General features: G+C 65.4%; 1 protein-coding gene across 6 annotated transcripts; it reads left to right on the top strand.

The window, feature by feature from the left end:
- Positions 1-348: 348 nt before the first annotated feature.
- On the top strand, positions 349-17985 carry IGSF9 (immunoglobulin superfamily member 9). Of its 6 annotated transcripts, XM_041773385.1 has the most exons (21): positions 1586-1719; positions 3408-3660; positions 3856-4044; positions 8011-8163; positions 8849-9003; positions 9245-9362; positions 10835-10976; positions 11074-11219; positions 11303-11445; positions 12608-12748; positions 13183-13299; positions 13479-13629; positions 13836-13959; positions 14219-14394; positions 14660-14910; positions 15061-15145; positions 15245-15421; positions 15775-15817; positions 16065-16925; positions 17187-17314; positions 17506-17985. In XM_041773385.1, the coding sequence occupies exons 2-21, from the start codon at positions 3603-3605 to the stop codon at positions 17688-17690; spliced, it is 3543 nt and encodes a 1180-aa protein (XP_041629319.1). In that variant the 5' UTR covers positions 1586-1719; positions 3408-3602; the 3' UTR covers positions 17691-17985. The 6 variants fall into 6 exon arrangements, with proteins under 6 accessions (XP_041629317.1, XP_041629315.1, XP_041629319.1 ...); XM_041773383.1 differs by lacking the exon at positions 1586-1719 and adding an exon at positions 349-429 and having other exon boundaries at positions 15061-15421; XM_041773381.1 differs by lacking the exon at positions 1586-1719 and adding an exon at positions 1493-1572 and having other exon boundaries at positions 15061-15421.
- The last annotated feature ends 902 nt before the right edge of the window (positions 17986-18887 follow it).

Below are 18887 nucleotides of genomic sequence, written 5' to 3'. Positions count from 1 at the left end.
CATGAAGTCCAGGCCAGTGTGCGTTCAGCCCTGCCCTGCACCAGCGGCAAGTACGGGGGGCGAGTCACCTACTGGGGTGAGCGCCCCGCCCCCTCCTTCCCGGGCCAGCCCCGTTTTCTCCTCAGTGGAGCAGAGCTAGGCCTACTTCCCGGGGATCTCTGCCCAGGGGGCTGCAAAGCCTGGGGTCCAGGGTGGGCACCCTGCCGAGTTCAGGAGGAGAGCACTTCTATCTTTGCCCGTGTGTCCGTGTGTCCAGGCCCCGTGTGGGGAAGCCTCCCAGCCTGCCCCCCCCCGCCCCCCGCAGTGCCCCGGGTCGCCGGCGCTGGGGCTGCCGCGGGGGCGCCCTGGCGGCGTCGCCCCGGCACACGGTCCCCTGGCACCCTGCGGGAGGCGCAGGGACAGGGCCTGGGAGCGCGCCAGCGCAGACAGGTATTTCCAGTCGGGCCAGAGCCGCAGCAGAAGCCGCTGGGGGGCAGGAGGGGGGGCGGGGGAGGCGCGCAGAGGGACCCCCCTCCCTGCCACCTCACCGCCCCCGCAATCCCCTGGGGGCCCCTCCCCGCCATCCCGGATCCCCTGGGGGTCCCGCTACCCCCTCCCCGCCCCCCCCCCCGCATCTCCTGGGCGCCCCCTCCCCTACCCCCTACCCCCACATCCCCTGGGGGTCCCGCTTCCGCCTTCTCCCCGCATCCCCTGGGGGTCCCGCTCCCTCCTTCACCCCGCATCTCCTGGGGGCCCCCCTGCCCCCTTCCCCCGCATCCCCTGGGGGCCATCTCCCACCTCCCTCCGCATCCCCCATCCCCTGGGGGTCCCGCTGCCCCTCCTCCCCGCATCCCCTGGGGTCCCGCTCCCCCTTCCCCCCCCCCCCCCCCCCCCGCATCCCCTGGGGGTCCCGCTGCCCCTCCTCCCCGCATTCCCCGGGGGTCCCGCTCCTCCCCCTCCCCCCGCATCCCCTGGGGTCCCGCTCCCCCTTCCCCCCGCATCCCCTGGGAGTCCCGCTCCCCCCTCCCCCCGCATCCCCTGGGGTCCCGCTCCCCCTTCCCCCCGCATCCCCTGGGGGTCCCGCTCCCCCCTCCCCCCGCATCCCCTGGGGGCCCCCTACTCCTCCCCCTCCTCCTCCCCATCCCCCTCCCCCCGCATCCCCTGGGGGCTCTCCAGGCCAGGCTGTCGGTGGGCCCCGCGGCTCCCGGGGGGCTGGCCCCGGGGCGGGGGTGCGGGGGTGGTCCAGCTCCCGCCCTCTGGCTGGGTCCTGCGCGGCCGCCGCCCGCCCCCGCCCCCGCCCCCGCCCCCCGCCCGGCGCCCCGAGCTCCGCCAGGGGGCGACCCGAGCCCGCGGCCGCGCGTCCCGCGCTCCCGAAACTACAACTCCCAGGGCGCTCGGGGGTCGCGGCCGCCCCTCCCCCTCCCCCCAGCCGGCCCCTCCCCTCGGCGGCGGGCGGGGCGCGGCGGTCTCCAGGGCGACGCGGGCGCTGGGGCGCGGGGCGCGGGGCGGGGGCGGGGGCGGGGGGCGGGCGGGGGAGGCGGGCCCGCCCCCTATTGTGTGGCTGCGGGAGCCGGGCCGCGCGGCGCCGGGCAGGTGAGGGCGGGGGCAGGCGGGGGCGCGCGGGGCAGGGGCTCCGCGGGCGGGGCTCCCCGGGGCGCAGAAGCCGAGGTGCGGGGAGTGAGCGGGATGCGGGGTGGGCGCGTCGGGGGCTCCCGGACACCCGGACAGCCGGCGGCGGAGGTACCGCGGGCGCGCGTGCAGGGGCCTGGGGCCTGGGGGCCCCGCGAGGGGGAATTCAGGGTCCGGAGCCGGAGAAGGAGCAGGGGGTCGAGAGCCCCGTGCCGGGCGGAGGACTCGGGGAGGGAGACTCCAGGGCCGAGGGGGGAAGGGGCGGGTGGGATCCTGGCGCGCACGGGAAGGGAGTTCTTGAAGCGCGGAGGACCTGGGCGCTCGGGATGGGGGGAAACGGGAACGTGTGGGGGTGCTGTGCGAAGTGGGGTGCTGGACCCCCAGCACGGGGGGGGACCCCACACAGGTGAGGACATGGGCACAGAGGAGGAGGAGGATGCAGGAAAAGCGGAGGAATTCTGGGGAAACCCGGGAGGGAGCTGGGGTTCCTCCACTTGGAAAGTGATGTCGGGGGGAAAAGAGGGGAGCTGGCTGGGGCGCGGCACTAGGGGAACCTTTGCTGGGGAGTTGCCCCGAGTTACCTGCCCCAGGGCACTAAGTGGAAGCAGGGGTCAGGGAGAGACGGGAGGATGTTTTGCAGCCTGTCCAGAGCTGGGAGGCCAGCAGCGGGGTGGAGGCCACAGAGCAGAGTCCGCCCGGGTTTGCCGGGGCCCAGGGAGCCGCACCCCGCCCCAGCCCAGGGTGACTGCCCCAGATGCTCCCAGCCCGCTGGCCAGAGTTCCTACCCTCGTGTCCCAGGGCTCTCACCCTGTGCACCCTAGGGCTGTGCAGGCTTCTTGGCTTCTCCTGGGTCACCCCTGGAGGGTTGGGGAAGGGAAAGCCTGGCGGTCCCTGGGCGGAGAGGACGCTGGAGCCGAGTGAATGGGAAGCACTGGGATGAGGCACTGGGTCATGCTGTCTGGCAGAGGGTGGGCTGCCTGGAAGCATCCAGAGGGGAAAGTGCTGCCAGCCTCCTGTCCCAGGACCTGCCCAGACCTGGAGGGTGCTGGAGGGGCGGGCGGGGCTCTCCAGCAGGTGGGGGAGGCAGCCCCTCCTCCCCCAGGGCCTGACTCACTGCTGAAGCTGTGTTGGGAGGCTGAGTGGAGAAACAGACCCAGGGTCTCCAGCTTCCGGGGCTCACCAAGGCTGGGGAAATGGGCAAGGACTTGTGTGTGTGTGTGTGGGGAGGGTTCCTGGGGGCCGCTTTGTGGGGGTTCTGATCCCGGTTTCAGGCCTCACTGGCTCTGTGCCCCTGAGCAAGCCTGCCTGAGTTCCTCGGGGTCCTTAGTGGTCACCTGGGTGGAGGCGGCAGGACTGGTCTTACGTGCAATCTTGTTATGAGCATCAGGACGAGGAAGGAGAACACCGAGGAGGCTGAGAGCCATGCGGATTCTCCGTCTCCCATTTTCTTGACACATCTTTTTCCAAGGGGATGGGAACCCCAGTTCCCTCCCAGCTCCGCTTTCTGAGCACTTAGTAACCTGGGTTCCCCTGGAGTTCCTCTGCCTTTCTTAGCATCTCTCTACTCCTCTGCGCCGCCTTCCCCGTGCCCTCACCTGTTGGGGCCCCCACCCCGTGCTTCCTGGTTCTTCTAGTGCCCCCACCCCAGCCCTGTGGGGCCCTTACTCCCCAGGGCGGCAGGATCTCCGGTCTCTGCTCTCCTCTCTTCGTTTGCTCTCCCCGCGGCCTTTCTCTAACTGTGGGATTTTTTCTGGTTCCCGGATCGGCCAACTCTGTGTTGCCTTGGGTTTTGCGTTTAGATCTGCTGGTGCTCCCGGAAGCGAGCAGCTGCATCAGGTGTTATGTGAGCCGAGCCTTAACTGTCCGGAAGAGTGTGAGCTGAAACCTGCCACCCATCAGAAGGATTTGCGGGGCCTGCTGGGCCTTGGACACCCCTGGGCCCCTCCATCTGGGCCCCCGTGGATAGGAGGGGCCGGGCGAGTGGCAGCTGGGCTATGGTTTGGTGCCTCAGAGTGACCATCCTCAGCCTGGTCATCAGCCAGGGGGCTGACGGTGAGCCCAACTCCCTGGGCCCAGGTGGTCCCTGTGGGGACACCCCCAGGAGCGGGGAGGGGAGGGGTAGGGCTGGTTCTGGAGAAGTTGGGGAGCTCCGTCTCTTCACCAAGTCCCAGGAAGCCCTCGGAGGCGTGAGGAGCGTCCTCCCCCGGCCCTGACACGGCTCCCCGCTGTGGGCCCCCCCCCACGCAGGTCGAGGGAAGCCTGAGGTGGTGTCCGTGGTGGGCCGGGCTGGCGAGAGTGCGGTGCTGGGCTGTGACCTGCTGCCCCCGGCTGGCCGCCCCCCCCTGCATGTCATCGAGTGGCTGCGCTTTGGATTCCTACTTCCCATCTTCATCCAGTTCGGCCTCTACTCTCCACGCATCGACCCTGATTACGTGGGTAAGACTTGTCCTCAGGTGGGAGGTTGGAAGGGACTAGCAACACACCAGCAAAAGTGGGCTGGGGGTGGAGGGCAAGACCCTTTAACTGCTCTGCCTCCCCTCCCCCACTGTCTGGCAGGCCGCTTCGGGTGGGTGGATGCACAGCGGGGTGGCTGGATCTGTGACCTGTCTCCTTCTCCCGGTTGCGGGGGGACTCTGGCTGGCTGGGGTACAGAGGAGCCTGTGCATGGAGGGTGGGCTGGCGACGGCTGGGTTCCCTAAAGGTCAGGGAATGGACGGATGGGCCAGGCTGGGTTCCTGCTTCAGGTGGCTCCCATCCAGTGTACAGGCCTCCCAGGGGCAGGGGCGGCGCCTTCTGCACCCCTGCTGGCTCCCTCAGAGGCCTCAGATTCCTCCTAATCCCAGATGGAGTCTTAATCTGAGCGGTTTAGGTTTACGGCAGGCAGGGGCAGGCAGGCCAGCCGGAGGACAGTGAGGGCCCACGGTGGGGGTGGGGCAAGACAGCCTCACGGCCTCCTCTTCAAAGGGGAGACCCTGGAAAGGCCACCTGGGAAGACCTTGATGGGGGAGGAGACCCCCACCTTTCCTCTGTAGTTTGAATCCTGAGAGCAGCCCAGGGATTGGCTGAGCCCTCCGGGAGGGGCCGGCTGAGCTCAGGCAGGTGCTGCAGAAGGAACAGTTTATTTTCAAACTGGGGGCAGTTGTTGGCAAACAGCCTGGTGGGAGCGTGTGTGTCTACACAAGCCCTGTGAGGGCTGATGAAAGCGGGCCCCAATTAGGACAGTGGGGGAAACCGGCTATGCCCACCAGTCCTCCCTCCCTGCCTCGTGGGCCATGGGGGGTGCGGGAGGGGTTTGGGCGGCTACAAAATGTTGCCTGAGTGAGGACAGGGCAGGGGCAGGTGGGGCGGCCGAGGGACGGGCTTTGGCTGGGACCCCAACCGGGGGGACGAGAAACTGTCCTCTCTGCCCTCTGCCCCTGCTCTGGATCCCTCAGGCAGACGGGCCACTGGGTGGCTGGCAACTTTGCCACCTGGGGGTTTCCTTTGTCTCTCCTGCTCCTTGGAGCTGTGGGGGCTGCGTGCAGCGGGGACCCTGGGGCTCTTCCCACCCCTGCCCTGTGTGTCCGCCCCTGCCCCCTGGTCTGGAGCTCCCAGCCGGCCAGTCCCAGTCAGGGCCCTGGGGGGGAGGAGGCCTCTGCGCCCATTAACTCTCTTGCTGCCTCCCAGTGTGGAAGGGGCCTCTCTGCCTTTGTGTAGGGGACTCAGAGCTGCAGTTGCTAGGCAACAGGAGGTGGAGGTTGCTAAGGACAATGCTGTCCTGTCATAAGCCCTCTGGGCAAGGGAAGGAGAGATGGTCCGGGACTGTGTGTGAGGCTGGTGGCCTAGAATGTGGGAGGGACCGCGCCAGAGCCCGGAGCTCCCAGTGCTTGAGGACTCAGCAATCCACCTGGCGGAGGAGATGGGATTTACAGACCCGCATGGGGTGGCACGCAGAGGGGAAGGGATGGGGACAGATGGGGACTGAGGGGGGGGCGCACCGTCTGCAGAGCGCCCAGCACAGCCGGGCCTGAGTGCCTCCCTGGGCCCGGCGCCCAGAGGGTGGGCCGCCTTGGCTTGTGCGACGCCAGCTTTCCCAGCGGGCCGCAGACCCGCTCTTTGAATCCACGCGCTCTTTGAATCCACGCCGGCTTCGGGACCCTGGCTTTTGTGCACTTTCTCGGGAGTTTCAAGGTAGCCCACGACGCAGAAGGCACACGTGCAGAAGGCACACGTACGTCTTTTCTCTGCCCTGAGTTGTCTGGTCCCAAGGGGTTGCTACTTTACTCCTGCCAAAGCCTCCAGTGCTCCCTGGCGCCCGCGGGGTTCCTCTGGGGTTCCTCTGGCGGGGCAGTCCTTGCAACATCTGGGTGGAGCCAGTGCAGCTTCTTGGACCCGTGTATGTGTGAACTTGGACACGTGCGTGCACGTGGGTTCTCTGTCCTCTGGGAGCTTGAGAGCAGAGTGTGTGTCTCCTGCTTCCTACACGCATCCCTGCAGATGGGCTGGAGCCCACCAGGTTCTGGTCCTGCAGGTCCCTTCTTCTAAGTGAATTCTTGGGAGGATTAAACATGGTGCCAGTACTTAGGATCCCATGGTCCGCGTTCAGTGCTCAGTCTCCCTCCCCTCTTCTTCCTTCTTTGATCTTCTTCCTTCAAGATCATCCTAGTGGAGTGTTGCCGCTATATGGTGCATGGGAGAGGTCGCCTGCTGGGGTCTGCAGGGCTTGGGTGGCCGGGGATGCCAAGTGGGGCAGAGGGGTGTGATTATGTTAAATATTTACCTGCAAGGCATGGGCTTATCTCCTGGGTGGGGATTTCAACACCTAGCCCATGAGGATGGGCCCGCCCATCCTGGAGAGTCCACACCCCTGGACCTCATCCTTGGAAGAAAACAGCCCCCTGCCTAAGAGCACCAGGCCCGCCCGAACGTGATGGTTCTCTTCTTCCCGGACATCGCTAGGGTGGATGCAGCCTCAGATTCTCTTTTGGGAAGATCACCCTGTTGGTGGAAGGGAAGCAGACGCACGGCTTCAGCATTTCTAGTATCAGGACGGGCCAGTTAGGGGCCCTGTCTGGTTGGCTGGAGCGGGCACATGCAAAGGGCACGTACAGTGAAGGGCACGTACAGTCTTAGAGCTGTAATGGTTTGGGGCAACCCTGGTGACTTAGAGGATCCTGTGTGTCCCCATCCGAGGTTTAGATGTGGTGGGCTGAGGGTTGTAACGGAAGGTAGGCTCAGGGCAGAGAGTCCTCCGGGTGGGCTGTGGAGGGAAGGCACCAGGGCGAGGATGCCTGAGAAGACACGTGTCCAGGAGCCAGAATGTGAAGATTTCCTGCGCATGTGGGTGTGGGAGGCAAGGGACAGGGCTCTAGGCAGTGCCGGGTTCCTGCGTGGTGCGGTGGTGCTGAGGGGGGGAGGAGACCATGTGTCACCAGGCAAGGGGCAGGGTCAAGCTCCTGTCCAGCCTCTGATTTCGAATCTTGCCCCGTCCATGTGTTCTGCGGGGCGTGAGCACCTGCCGAGTGAGGCCGCCCCGTGCCGCCCGCCCCGCCATCCCTGCTGTCCCCACCGTCCCAGCGCCCCGCGCGCCCCAGCCAGGGTGGTCTTCCCTCCTTTGCAGGTGAAACTGAAGCTGGCGAGCTTGTGCAGGGAGTATCTGGCAGTGCCGGGCCGTAGGTCGCTCTGGCTCGCAAGTGCGGGCCACTGTCACTAGGCCACCCCCCTGGCCAGGGACACCCGGAGCTGTGCAGGGAGGCTGCGGAGGGACTTGTGGGGGCCGCCTCCGTCTGACCCTGGTGGGGCTGCATGCTGGCCCAGGGGGACACGTGTGTGCGGCTATGCTGTGGCTGTGTGGAGCTCCAGCGGGGCCGGGTGCCCTGGGGCGTGAGGAGGCTGCTGACCTTGCTGCCTGGCTGGGCTGGCCTCTGGCCACCCTAAGGCGCTTAGGCCGTTGATAATAGCCCTGAGGGATTAGGGGCTTTGGATGGTGAGGTCTGGGTCCCTGCTGGGCCCCAAACACCGCTGGGGTTTCCGGGGACAGTCCTCTGGCAGGAGGAGAACTCTGGGAGCCAGACCTTGCCCCTGCGAAGCGTCCAGGGGTGGGGCAGGTCCTGTAACAATCACAGGGACAGTGTGTGGCTCTTGAACCTCCCTTCCCCCAACAGTCCTTGAAGCCACCTGCGGTTCCATAGCGTCTCATCCACCTGCTGGGTTTCCCTTTGTCTCCTCTGGGTCCCAGCTGCTGAAAGGCGGGAGGCGTCTGGGGCTGGGTGGAGGGATCTGGCCTCAGTGACCCCCCAACACCACCTGTGTCTCTCTGGGCCAGGCCCCACCACTTCGTCAGGGTGGCTGCCAGAGCCCAGGCCTGTTCTTGACCCCTGAGAATAACCAGTGTGACCAGGGGGCTCGGGGCTCCTCTCCCAGGGCGAGTCCGGCTGCAGAAGGGGGCGTCTCTCCAGATTGAGAGCCTCCGGGCAGAAGACCAGGGCTGGTACGAGTGCCGAGTGCTCTTCCTGGACCAGCATAGCCCTGAAGACGACTCTGCCAACGGCTCCTGGGTGCACCTCACCGTGAACTGTAGGAAGCAGGTGGTGGAGGAGGGAGGGGGGCAGTATGCTGGGGACCTGTGGAGGGCGTCCAGTGCCTCCCCCCACTGGCGGCCCTAGTGGCTGGCTCACTGGCTGCATCCTACCCCTCCCGCCCCACGCCGGCCCTGCCAGTCCTTCGGTCTGGGTGGCGTCTGCCTGCCGGGCTCCGTTGGAACTTCCTGTCTTCTCGGCTCCTGCCTCCCTGGCCCGACTGGGCAATGGGAAGGGGGCTGTTGGGCTCCAAGTGGAACACCGCTCACCTACATACACAGCACGTAGTTTTTTCAAAACACCTTTATGCTTAGCACCTCACGAATTTTCTCGCAGCCCTAGGAAGGAAGGAAGGTCATTATTCTTCTTGTTTCATTCAGAAGACTGCATCGTGCCACTGATGAGGGGCAAAGCAGTCTCGAAGTCAGGCCTCCTGACTCCTGGGCGGTGCCCGGGCCACTAGCTCTCCCCCAGCCCTCCATACCCAGGCTGTGTGCAGCCCCTGTGGCCAGGCCCACCGGGCAGCTTGGGGGTGGGCTGGTGCAGCCCTCCCTGGGCCCTGAGTGCGGCAGGGGCGGCTGCTGGGTTGGGGGCTGCAGCCCTGACCCACCTCCCCGGCCCTCGGACGCTGCTCTTCGGGCTCCTAGCCCCTCTGGCACCCGCTGAGGCCTCTTTCTCCGCAGCGCCCCCGCAGTTCCTGGAGACACCTCCTCAGGTGCTGGAAGTTCAGGAACTGGAGCCTGTGACCCTGCGTTGTGTGGCCCGAGGCAGCCCGCAGCCTCAGGTCACTTGGAAGCTCCGCGGACAGGACCTTGGCCAGGGCCAGGGTCAGGTGCAAGTGAGTCCGGGGCTGGCCTGGGCCCAAGAGGGTGTGAGGGGCGGGGAGGGGGCGGGTAGGCCTGGGGCTGGACGACCGGCAAAGGCCAGGCTGGGAGACCGGCCAGGGGAGGGGCTTCGCAGCGGCCTCCGGAGCCCGGCGTGCTGCCTCCCTCTGCCGTCCAGCCTCAGAAGTGCAGGCTCTGAGGCCAGCGGGAGCCGAGGGGAGGCGGATGGGCCCTGACCGTCCCCTCCTGCCCTAGGTGCGGAATGGGACGCTCTGGATCCGGCAGGTGGAGCGAGGCAGCTCCGGCGTCTACACCTGCCAAGCCTCCAGCTCCGAGGGCAGCGCCTCCCACGCCACCCAGCTGCTGGTGCTAGGTGCTCGGTGCTCTCAGGGCAGGGGAGGGCCGGGAACCGGGCCCCTGTAGGAGGGGCTGTGACCTGTGGCTGGGGCCAGGAGGGGTGTGTGGGGACAGAGGGAGCTCCCAATGCAGGCTGGTGCTCTAAAACCAGCATCTTAATTCTCAAGGGATCAGTGAAGGGACAAGTCCATGTTTAGTGCCCAGCAGTGTAGCAGATAAACCCCCTGACCCCCACCCAGCCTCCTCATCTCTATATAGGGAGGTTCATGTCTACGTTCTAGGACTATTACAAGAATGTAACCGAATACACAGTGATCAGCACTTAGTAATTCCTGTCCAAGTCCTTGTAAGACAAGCTGAGAAATGGCCTGGACACTGCCTGCAGCGCCGCTTCTCCAGGGCAGTCCGAGGAGCTAGCGGAGGCCGCGCTCCTGGGTCCCCCGGGAAGGCCACGCTGGTGACGAAGGGCCAAGTGTGCATGCGGCTGGAGGGCCCCGCTCAGTCCTGCTCACCCTGCTCACCTTGGGCAGCTCTCCTCACTTCTCTGCCTCTGAACTTTCATTTCTTCGTCCATGAAGCGGAGACAGTAATTCCTCCCACAGGAGGCACTTGTGAGGATTAAAGGAGCACCCGGGTGCCTGTAGTGTTCTGGGTGCCGGCTCGGAGCCTCACCCCTTAGGGCTGCCTCCTGGAGCAGCAGAGCCCAGGGAGGGGCGAGGGCGGAGGGGCAGCAGAAGGGAGGCACGGTTTGCGGGGACCCTGTGGCCTGGCCCCGGACCGGCGGGAAGAGCGTTCTGGGTGGGGTTCAGAGAGCGCAGGGGCAGGAAGGGCAGTGATGCCATTGTGGGGCAGGGCCCCATACCGACACAGAGAGGCTGCGGTGGTGTTGCCATAGGAAGGGATGGTTGGTGGGGCCGGGAGGGGTTGGATCCCGAGGGCCCACGAGGCTACATCAGGGAGTTGATGCTTCGTGTGGTAGGAGCCAGGAGCTGCTGGGAGTTCTCGAGCAGAAGTGTTCTGCGGCCAAAGTGGGCATTTCCGCTTCAGTGGCCGCAGTGGGGAGCCCGGGTCGGGAACTGCTAAGGTGTCTTGGGGTGAGGTATTGGGTTTCTGCGGTAGGGCAGGACACGAGGTGACCCGGGATGTGACAGATGAGGGACAGAAAGGGTAGACCAGCAGAGAGTAAGCCGCTTCCCCGCTCCAGCACACATGCACACACTTGGGAGCACACATCTGCATGCACAGCTTGTGGGCGGAGCCTCTGGGTGGGTGGTGTCCTGGAGGGGAGGAGGACTGCTCTGGGGAGCGAGGGAACTGTGTTCACCTACTGGGTTAGGGCCGTTCTGAGGCTCTGCAACGTCCCCTCGGCTCTCCAGACGGCAGATCCGGGAAGAACGGCAGAAGAGACCTCAGGGTTCTGGGAAGGGACCTCAGGGTTCTGGGAAGACCATGGGCTGAGGCCCGTCTCTCCCCTGTGCTGCCTCGCAGGCCCCCCGGTCATCGTGGTGCCCCCCAAGAACAGCACGGTCAATGCCTCTCAGGACGTCTCGTTGGCCTGCCGGGCAGAGGCATACCCCACCAACCTCACCTACAGCTGGTTCCAGGACAACATCAATGTGTTCCACATCAGGTGGGGCTCTGGGGCGGGCAGAGGCCTGGCAGGTAGCTTTCGAGGAGCCCCTGGGCTGAGCAAGCCGGGGTCCCTGCCCACGCGTGCCGTCTTGCAGCCGCCTGCAGCCCCGAGTGCGGATCCTGGTGGACGGGAGCCTGCGGCTGCAGGCCACCCAGCCCGACGACGCTGGCCGCTACACCTGTGTGCCCAGCAACGGCCTCCGGCGCCCGCCCTCCGCCTCGGCCTACCTCACTGTGCTCTGTAAGCCTGGCCTCCCCAGCCCACTCCCCTGCCCTGGGCCAGGCCTAAGCTCCTGCCCTACAAGCTGCCACTGTCTCCCCCAGACCCGGCCCAGGTGACTGCAATGCCTCCTGAGACACCCCTGCCTGTAGGCATGCGGGGGGTGATCCGGTGCCCGGTCCGTGCCAACCCCCCGCTGCTCTTTGTCAGCTGGACCAAGGACGGGCAGGCCCTACAGCTGGATAAGGTACAGGCCTGGGGCCGGGGTTAGGAAGGGCTTAGCTGGGTGTGCTCCCAGGCGGAGCAGCTCAGTTTAGTTCAGGTCAGTGGCCAGGGACGCACTTCCCCCCGGGGCTGTGTGGTGTTTGGGGGGCAGGAACACAACCTCCATCCGTAAGAAGGGCGCCGCTGGGGCGGGTAGGACAGCAGCACACACACTGCCGGAAGGAAGGGCCAGCCGAGGACGGATCAGCAACAACTTGGAGGACTTTGGTGATGGGCCTCGGGGTGTGGACAGAGGTTCCGAGCAGAAACCAGGTCCTCGAGGCAGGGAACAGGGTGGTGTGTGTGTGGAGCATGAGGAGTCCTCAAGTCCGGGGGGCGTCACGGTGCCTGTGGGCATGTGATGCTGCAGAGAAAGCTCAAGGGGCAGGTTGGGGTCAAAACGAAGAACCGTGGATGCCAAGTGAATACTACATCGTTCTAAGGCGATCTTTGTCTGCAAAGGGTATACATGCCTTGTGGGCTACAGCCACATCTTTGGATCCCAGGGACCCTGGGGCTTCTGCAGTAGGACTCAGTACGTTTTTGCTGAATGTTATAAGAAAAAAAGTCTGCAGGCAACTGGAGCCAGGGAGTTTTGTGAGCAGGGGTGTGATAGCGTCGGAGCTCTGAGCAGGAACTGAGTGTGGCCAGTGAATGGAGGGCAGAGTGGACGCAGGGACCGGGGTTCAGGGCTGTTGAAATGGCCTGGGGGAGGGGTGAGGAGGTCATGGGGGTGGACGGACTTCACGCCTAGACAGAGGCTTTCCCGGAGGACAGACCTGGTGAGCGTTTGGAGGGGGAGTGAGGGATCTGGGGATAGCGGGACAACAGGGGCCTTAACGCAGAAATAGGGAAGCCAGGGAAAGGAAAGGATTTGGGGTGGAAGGTGCTACCTTTCATCATGGAGAGCTGGAAATACAACTGGGTGACCCCACACACACACTCAAGCAGGCAGGGAGCCCCCTCCCAGGGCTTAGCTCCAAGGGCACCTTTGGAGAGAGACTGAGACACTGAGGAGTCAGAGCGAGGTGAGGCCTGGCGGAGGAGCCTTCTGCAGGGAAGCGGCTCCTCCTCCCTCTCCTGCCCCTGCTCAGCTGCTTACCCTAGGGGTCATCTGTCTCCTCTCTCCTCTGCTCTTCCTGCAGCTCCCTGGCTGGTCCCAGGGCCCGGAGGGCTCCCTGATCATTGCCTTGGGGAATGAGGATGCCCTTGGAGAATACTCCTGCACCCCCTACAACAGTTTGGGTACCGCAGGGCCCTCTCCGGTGACACGCGTGCTGCTCAAGGTGAGGCCATGGACGGGCCAGCAGCACTGGGCTGGGTGGCTGAGGATGCGCCCTGGTGCTGACACCTGCTGGCCCAGGGGGGTGGGGCAGTCACGTGCGGGGAGGGGCTGTCACACGCCCTCCCAGAGGCTTCTGCAGAGGTGGTGCCAGGGAGGTGGAACAGGAGACACACACATGACCCCAAAGTAAGATAGCGCGCCTGTCCGACTCACTAGCCTTGGTCTCTCTGGAGGGGAAGGGGTGGAGAGCATCGAGGAGGCTAAAAGGGTGTGCTGTGGAGGTATATACATCCCTGGAGACGCCCCCCATTTCCCCCTAGCCCCCAGGGTTGCAGAGAGGACAGGTAGGGAGATGGGACCTGAGAGGGGGGTGTGACCGGAGCCCTAGAGAGAGAGCCGTGTGAGGCCCCTCCTGACGCCAGATCTGGCTTGCAGGCTCCCCCAGCCTTTCTAGAACGGCCCAAGGAAGAGTATTTCCAGGAAGTGGGGCGGGAGCTACTCATCCCCTGCTCGGCCCAAGGAGACCCCCCTCCTGCTATCTCCTGGGCCAAGGTAAGGTTCCCGATCCTGTTCTGCCTGCATTTGCGCCCACCAGGCCCCTGCCTCTCCCTGACCCTGGTCGTTCCTGTGGGAAGGAGGGGGCCATGTGAATCAGGGTGGGGAGGGAACTGGAGCTGCCCTTGGTGAGGGGTGGCTGCGTGTGTCCTCAGGGCTGACCAGTGGTTCTGTAGGTGGGCCGGGGGCTGCAGGGCCAGGCCCAGGTGGACAGCAACAGTAGCCTCATCTTGCGACCGTTGACCAAGGAGGCCAATGGGCGCTGGGAGTGCACCGCCAGCAATGCTGTGGCCCAAGTGGCCACCACCACACAAGTCTACGTGCTGGGTTAGTGGCTGCAGAGCCGGCTGGGGTCTAGGGGAAACCATGTGGGACTGTGGACAGGGGAATTATTTGTGGAGCTCCACGTGGGCTTGGTGGGTGGGGGACCCCTGGGGTGACAGGTCGAGGTCAGAGGCCCTGGGACTCCCCTCAGCCCTTCGCCTTCTCTCAGGGCCGTGACCATCATTCCTCCCTCAATTCTCCCTCTTCAGGTACCAGCCCCCACGTTGTCACCAATGTGTCCGTGGTGCCTTTGCCCAAGGGTGCCAACGTCTCTTGGGAGCCTGGCTTTGATGGTGGCTATCTGCAAAGATTCAGTGTCTGGTATACCCCACTGTGAGTGACCTGGCCCTGCTATTCCTGTCCCTCCCCCCAGCACCCAGGTTCCCCCTGGTCCTCGGCCCTTCCCCCTCCCTCCATCCCGACCCTAATTTTGCTCTATCTCGGGGGGGGGGGGTAGGGGGATCATAGGTGTTCAGGGCCAGGTCCTGAGACCCCGGATGGCCGAGGGAAGGGGGCAGGTCAGCTCTCTGGACTGCAGAGCCTCCTGGCCCCCATAGTTCATGAGGTACCCCCATTTCCTCATGTCTTCCAGGGCCAAACGTCCCGACCGAACCCACCATGACTGGGTGTCCCTGGCGGTGCCTGTGGGGGCTGCTTACCTCCTCGTGCCAGGGCTGCAGCCCCATACCCAGTACCAGTTCAGCGTCCTAGCTCAGAACAAGCTGGGGAGTGGGCCCTTCAGCGAGATCATCTTGTCCGCCCCCGAAGGTGAGAGACCTCTGTCTCCAGAGCAGCTGATGGGGTGGGAAGGGACTGGTGGGAGAAGCCAGGATATGGGAAGACCTGGTGGCAGGGGGCAGAGGTGCTGGGCAGCTTGGCTCCACAGGGCTTTAGGGAACGTGCTTCAGCTTTGTCTCCCGGGGCTCTGGGAGGATGGCTGGGCACAGAGGTGGTGAGAGGGGACGGAGGGCTTGTCATGTGGTGGTAGGGCCCTGGAAGCCCTGAGTCTTTCATGCTTGTTTGCCCTGTTCAGGGCTTCCCACCACACCAGCTGCCCCCAGGCTTCCGCCTACGGAGATGCCGCCTCCCCTGTCACCCCCCCGGGGCCTGGTGGCCGTGAGGACACCCCGGGGGGTGCTGCTGCATTGGGAGCCCCCGGAACTGGTCCCGGAGACCCTGGATGGCTATGTGCTGGAGGGAAGGCAAGGCTCCCAGGGCTGGGAGGTGCTGGACGGGGCCGTGGCAGGCACGGAGCTGCAGCTGCTGGTGCCAGGACTCATCAAGGTGTGTGTGGGAGGCAGGCACCTCCCCGGGGCTGTCCGGCCGGCCCCAGCCCCCAAACCTCAGCTTCGCACCCTCCCCTCCCAGCTGCAGTCTTTGTGAATGGGGCTGGGCCCCTGACCCCTGACCCCCTTCCTGGACCCTCGCCCCCAGGACGTCCTGTACGAGTTCCGCCTTGTGGCCCTCGCGGGGAGCTATGTCAGCGAGCCCAGCAACACGGCCAACGTCTCCACTTCCGGTGAGAACCCGGCGGGAGGGCGGAGCGCTGGGCACGGGGCGGGGGAGCCGCAGCCCAGGGGCGCGGGCACCGACCCCCCCTTCGTGGCCCCTCGCCCAGGCCTGGAGGTCTACCCCTCGCGCACGCAGCTGCCCGGCCTGCTGCCCCAGCCGGTCCTGGCCGGCGTGGTGGGCGGGGTCTGCTTCCTGGGGGTGGCCGTCCTCGTGAGCATCCTGGCCGCCTGCCTGACCAACCGGCGCAGGGCAGCCCGCCGCCGCCGCAAGCGCCTCCGCCAAGGTAGGCCCCGAGGCCCCGCCCACCGGGTGGACGCCGCCCCCTCCCCCTGCGCGGGCCAGGTGCGCCCTGTCCGCCAGCACGGTCCCGGGCCCCGCCCACACAGGCCCCAACCACACAGGCCCCGCCCACCGGGTGGACGCCGCCCCCTCCCCCTGCGCGGGCCAGGTGCGCCCTGTCCGCCTGCACAGTCTCGGACCCCGCCCTCCCCGGCCCCGCCCCCTCCCCAGCGCGGGCCAGGTGCGTCCTGTCCGCCTGCACAGTCCCCGGGCGGGCGGCGGCTGAGGCTGAGGCTCGGCGCCTGGGGCCCTGGAGGGCCTGAGCCCGTGTCGCCTCTGGTTGTCCCGCCCGAACAGATGCGCCTCTTATCTTCTCTCCGCCCGGGAAGTCAGCTCCGCGGTAAGTCCCTCTACCTCCTGGGCTCCCTCCTGTGTGCTCTCCGGTGGCTTGGGAGGGGCGGGCGTGCAGCCTGGAGCTTGTCTGCTGTCACCTGTGCCTTTCCGCCACCTCTCCTCTACGTGGGTCCTTGTCCCCGTTGCTCCCCAGCTCTGCTCTATTGGCCACCAGACTTCTCTGGGCCTGATGCTGGTTCCTGGGAGGGGGGCCGGCCCCCTGCCACAGAGCCTGCCCTCCTGTCCTTCCCCAGCTCTGCTCCAGGCTCAGGCAGCCCTGATAGCGTGGTGAAGCTCAAGCTCCAGGGTTCCCCGGTCCCCAGCCTGCGCCAGAGTCTGCTCTGGGGGGAGCCCGCTGGTGCCCCCAGCCCGCCTCCGGATCCTCCGCCTAGTCGGGGGCCCTTACCCCTGGAGCCCATTTGCCGGGGACCAGATGGCCGGTTTGTAATGGGACCTGCCGCGGGGGCCCCCCAAGAAAGGTCAGGCTCTGAACGAGCTGAGCCTCGGACCCCAGCCCAGCATCAGGCCAGGTCCTATGACTGCAGCAGCAGCAGTCCCAGCGGGATGCCCCAGCCCCTTTGCATTGCAGACATCAGCCCTGTGGGGCCCCCTCCCGCAGCCCCATCTAGTTCTCTGCCGGGTCCAGGACCCTTGCTCCAGTACCTGAGTCTGCCCTTCTTCCGGGAGATGAATGTGGATGGGGACTGGCCCCCTTTCGAAGATGCCGGGCCTGCTCCACCCCCAGATTACATAGATACCCGGCCCTGCCCCACCTCATCTCTCCTTCACCCCCTGGACTCTGATGCTGCATCCCCCAGGGCAGGGCTTCCTGGGGCTGGGGCTGGGGCCAGGGCCACCCCAGAGCCCCTGTACACAGCACTGGCTGACTGGACACTGAGGGAGCGGCTGCTGCCGAGCCTTCTCCCTACTGCCCCTCGGGGCAGCCTCACCAGCCAGAGCAGCGGACGGGGCAGTGCCTCATTCCTCCGGCCCCCCTCGACGGCCCCCTCTGCGGGGGGCAGCTACCTCAGCCCTGCTCCGGGAGACACCAGCAGCTGGGCCAGTGGCCCTGAGAGGTGGCCCCGACGGGAGCATGTGGTGACAGTCAGCAAGAGGTGAGGACAGTCCCTGCTCATCCATGGCCTGGCTCCAGTTCCCACCCAGACTTCCCCATTTTCTCTGAATACCCTGTGCCTTCTGGGCTCCGCTCCCACCCTGGGACCAGGAGAACTCGTCTCCTTTTAGAAGCTTTTGCTGAGGTCCAGGGATCTTCAGGGAACCCATGGCCCAAGCTGAGTCTGGGGGACTCTGGGTTGGGGCTTTTTCTGTTGCCCCGCATTCCTCCACCCATAACGCACATTTGTCGCTTTTAACAGGAGGAACACATCTGTGGATGAGAACTACGAGTGGGACTCCGAATTCCCTGGGGACATGGAATTGCTGGAGACTCTGAACCTGGGCTTGACTGGCCTTCGACCCCGACCTGAAGCCGAGCCAGAGCTAGGTGTGAGAGCTCTCCAGAAAGGCAACGTGGCCTCGCTCTTCCCCGTCTTTCCTGTCTGTCCCCGGTCGGGCCCTGTGCCCCGGGCTTGCTCCTGCTCCCTTGGCTCGTCCGCGCTGGCAGGACCTAGAGGGCTCCGTGATGCCGGCAACCCTCAGACCTGTCCCTCTCCTTGTTCTGCCCTCTTCCTGCAGATGCGAAGGTTCCAGAGGAGGGCAGCGGCCTCCCGACCACTGCCCAGGCTCCGGGTCCTGAGGCCCGCTGTGCTGCCCTCCGGGAGGAGTTCCTGGCTTTCCGTCGCCGCCGAGACGCCACTAGGGCTCGGTTACCAGTCTATAGACAGCCTGTCCCTCATCCTGAACAGGCCACTCTGCTGTGAAAGCTGGGTGAAGGCACACAGACCTCGCAGAGGGGGGCCCGACGAGACCTAGCTCCAGCCTGGAACACTGCCTCTGCCCCTTTGGTGCCAGGCACAGCCCCTGATGGTGGGCTTGGGGGGGCGTGGTAGGCTAGAGATGTATGTGCTGGGCCCCCAGAGCCTGGGGAGGAACAGGGGTTTTAGATCTGCCAGTGTGTGTGTGTGTGTGTGTGTGTGTGCTGCGCACATGTGTGGTGATGATGGTGGTGGTGTTTGTGGTGTGGGTGAAGTTTTTTACAGGTGAATAAAGAAAATCCGAAAAACGTTTGTTTTCTGCCCTTGAGTCTGAGAGGGAGGTGGGGAATTCTCAAGCCTCGAAAAGGAGGAGACTCTTCCTTTTTAGGAACACAGGTGCACGCAGCATCCTTTCAAAATGCACTTGAGTGCCTACTGAGGGCAGCTAGGAGAGAGACCAGCCTTCGAGTCAGATACTGAGAAAACAAAACTGGCGAAGTGAATGAAGCCTTTGCCCTTGGCGAGTTCCTCCAGGCTGGCCAAGCAGGCAGAGAATCCATTCCAGCGGGAGGCCGTAAGCTCCGTGATAAGGCCTAACGCCGTGTGCGGCTGCACCAAGGAAGGAGTCAGCAGGGAGCGCTCACAGCTTGTGCGGAGGGTGCCGCATGGTGGGGGGGGGGCTCCTGCAGCGGGAGTAACGGTAGGAGCCCACGTGCCAGGCCCTGCTTTAAGCTTTTCACACCTATCCTCTTGTTTTCCACAACTCTGATATAAGTAGAGTTACTGGCTGCATTTTATAGACCGTGGAACTGAAGCACAGAGGCCTTAGGGACTTAGGAATTTGTCCAAAGGTCACCCAGCGGGTATGGAGTGGAGCAGGTCAGTAGCTGGTCAAGGGAAGGGAAGCATTCCAGCCGGCAGGCATGGAGCCCCGAGCGAGCTTGGTCTCCCAGGGAATCCCTCGGTGGCGCTGGTAGGGCAGGTTTGGGGAAGAGGGGATGGCAAAGAGGAAGGAGGCAGTGGTTGAGGCCCTTGGAAACTGGGCTAAGGGGTAGCTTCTAAGGAACAGGAGGAACCGCTCCCCAGGGGGACGGCTCAGCAGAAGCCTGAGGCGAGGCCGGGTCCTCCTTCAGCTCCTACCCTGCTCCCCCACACCCCTCTGACACGACACAACCGCCAGCCTCCTCCCGCTGCGGCCTCCTC

Source organism: Vulpes lagopus, chromosome 11 (assembly GCF_018345385.1).
Source record: "Vulpes lagopus strain Blue_001 chromosome 11, ASM1834538v1, whole genome shotgun sequence".
In the NCBI taxonomy this organism is placed as follows: Eukaryota; Metazoa; Chordata; class Mammalia; order Carnivora; family Canidae; genus Vulpes; species Vulpes lagopus.
Note: the sequence above shows the minus strand (reverse complement) of the source record. Positions and strands in the feature narration are given on the sequence as shown.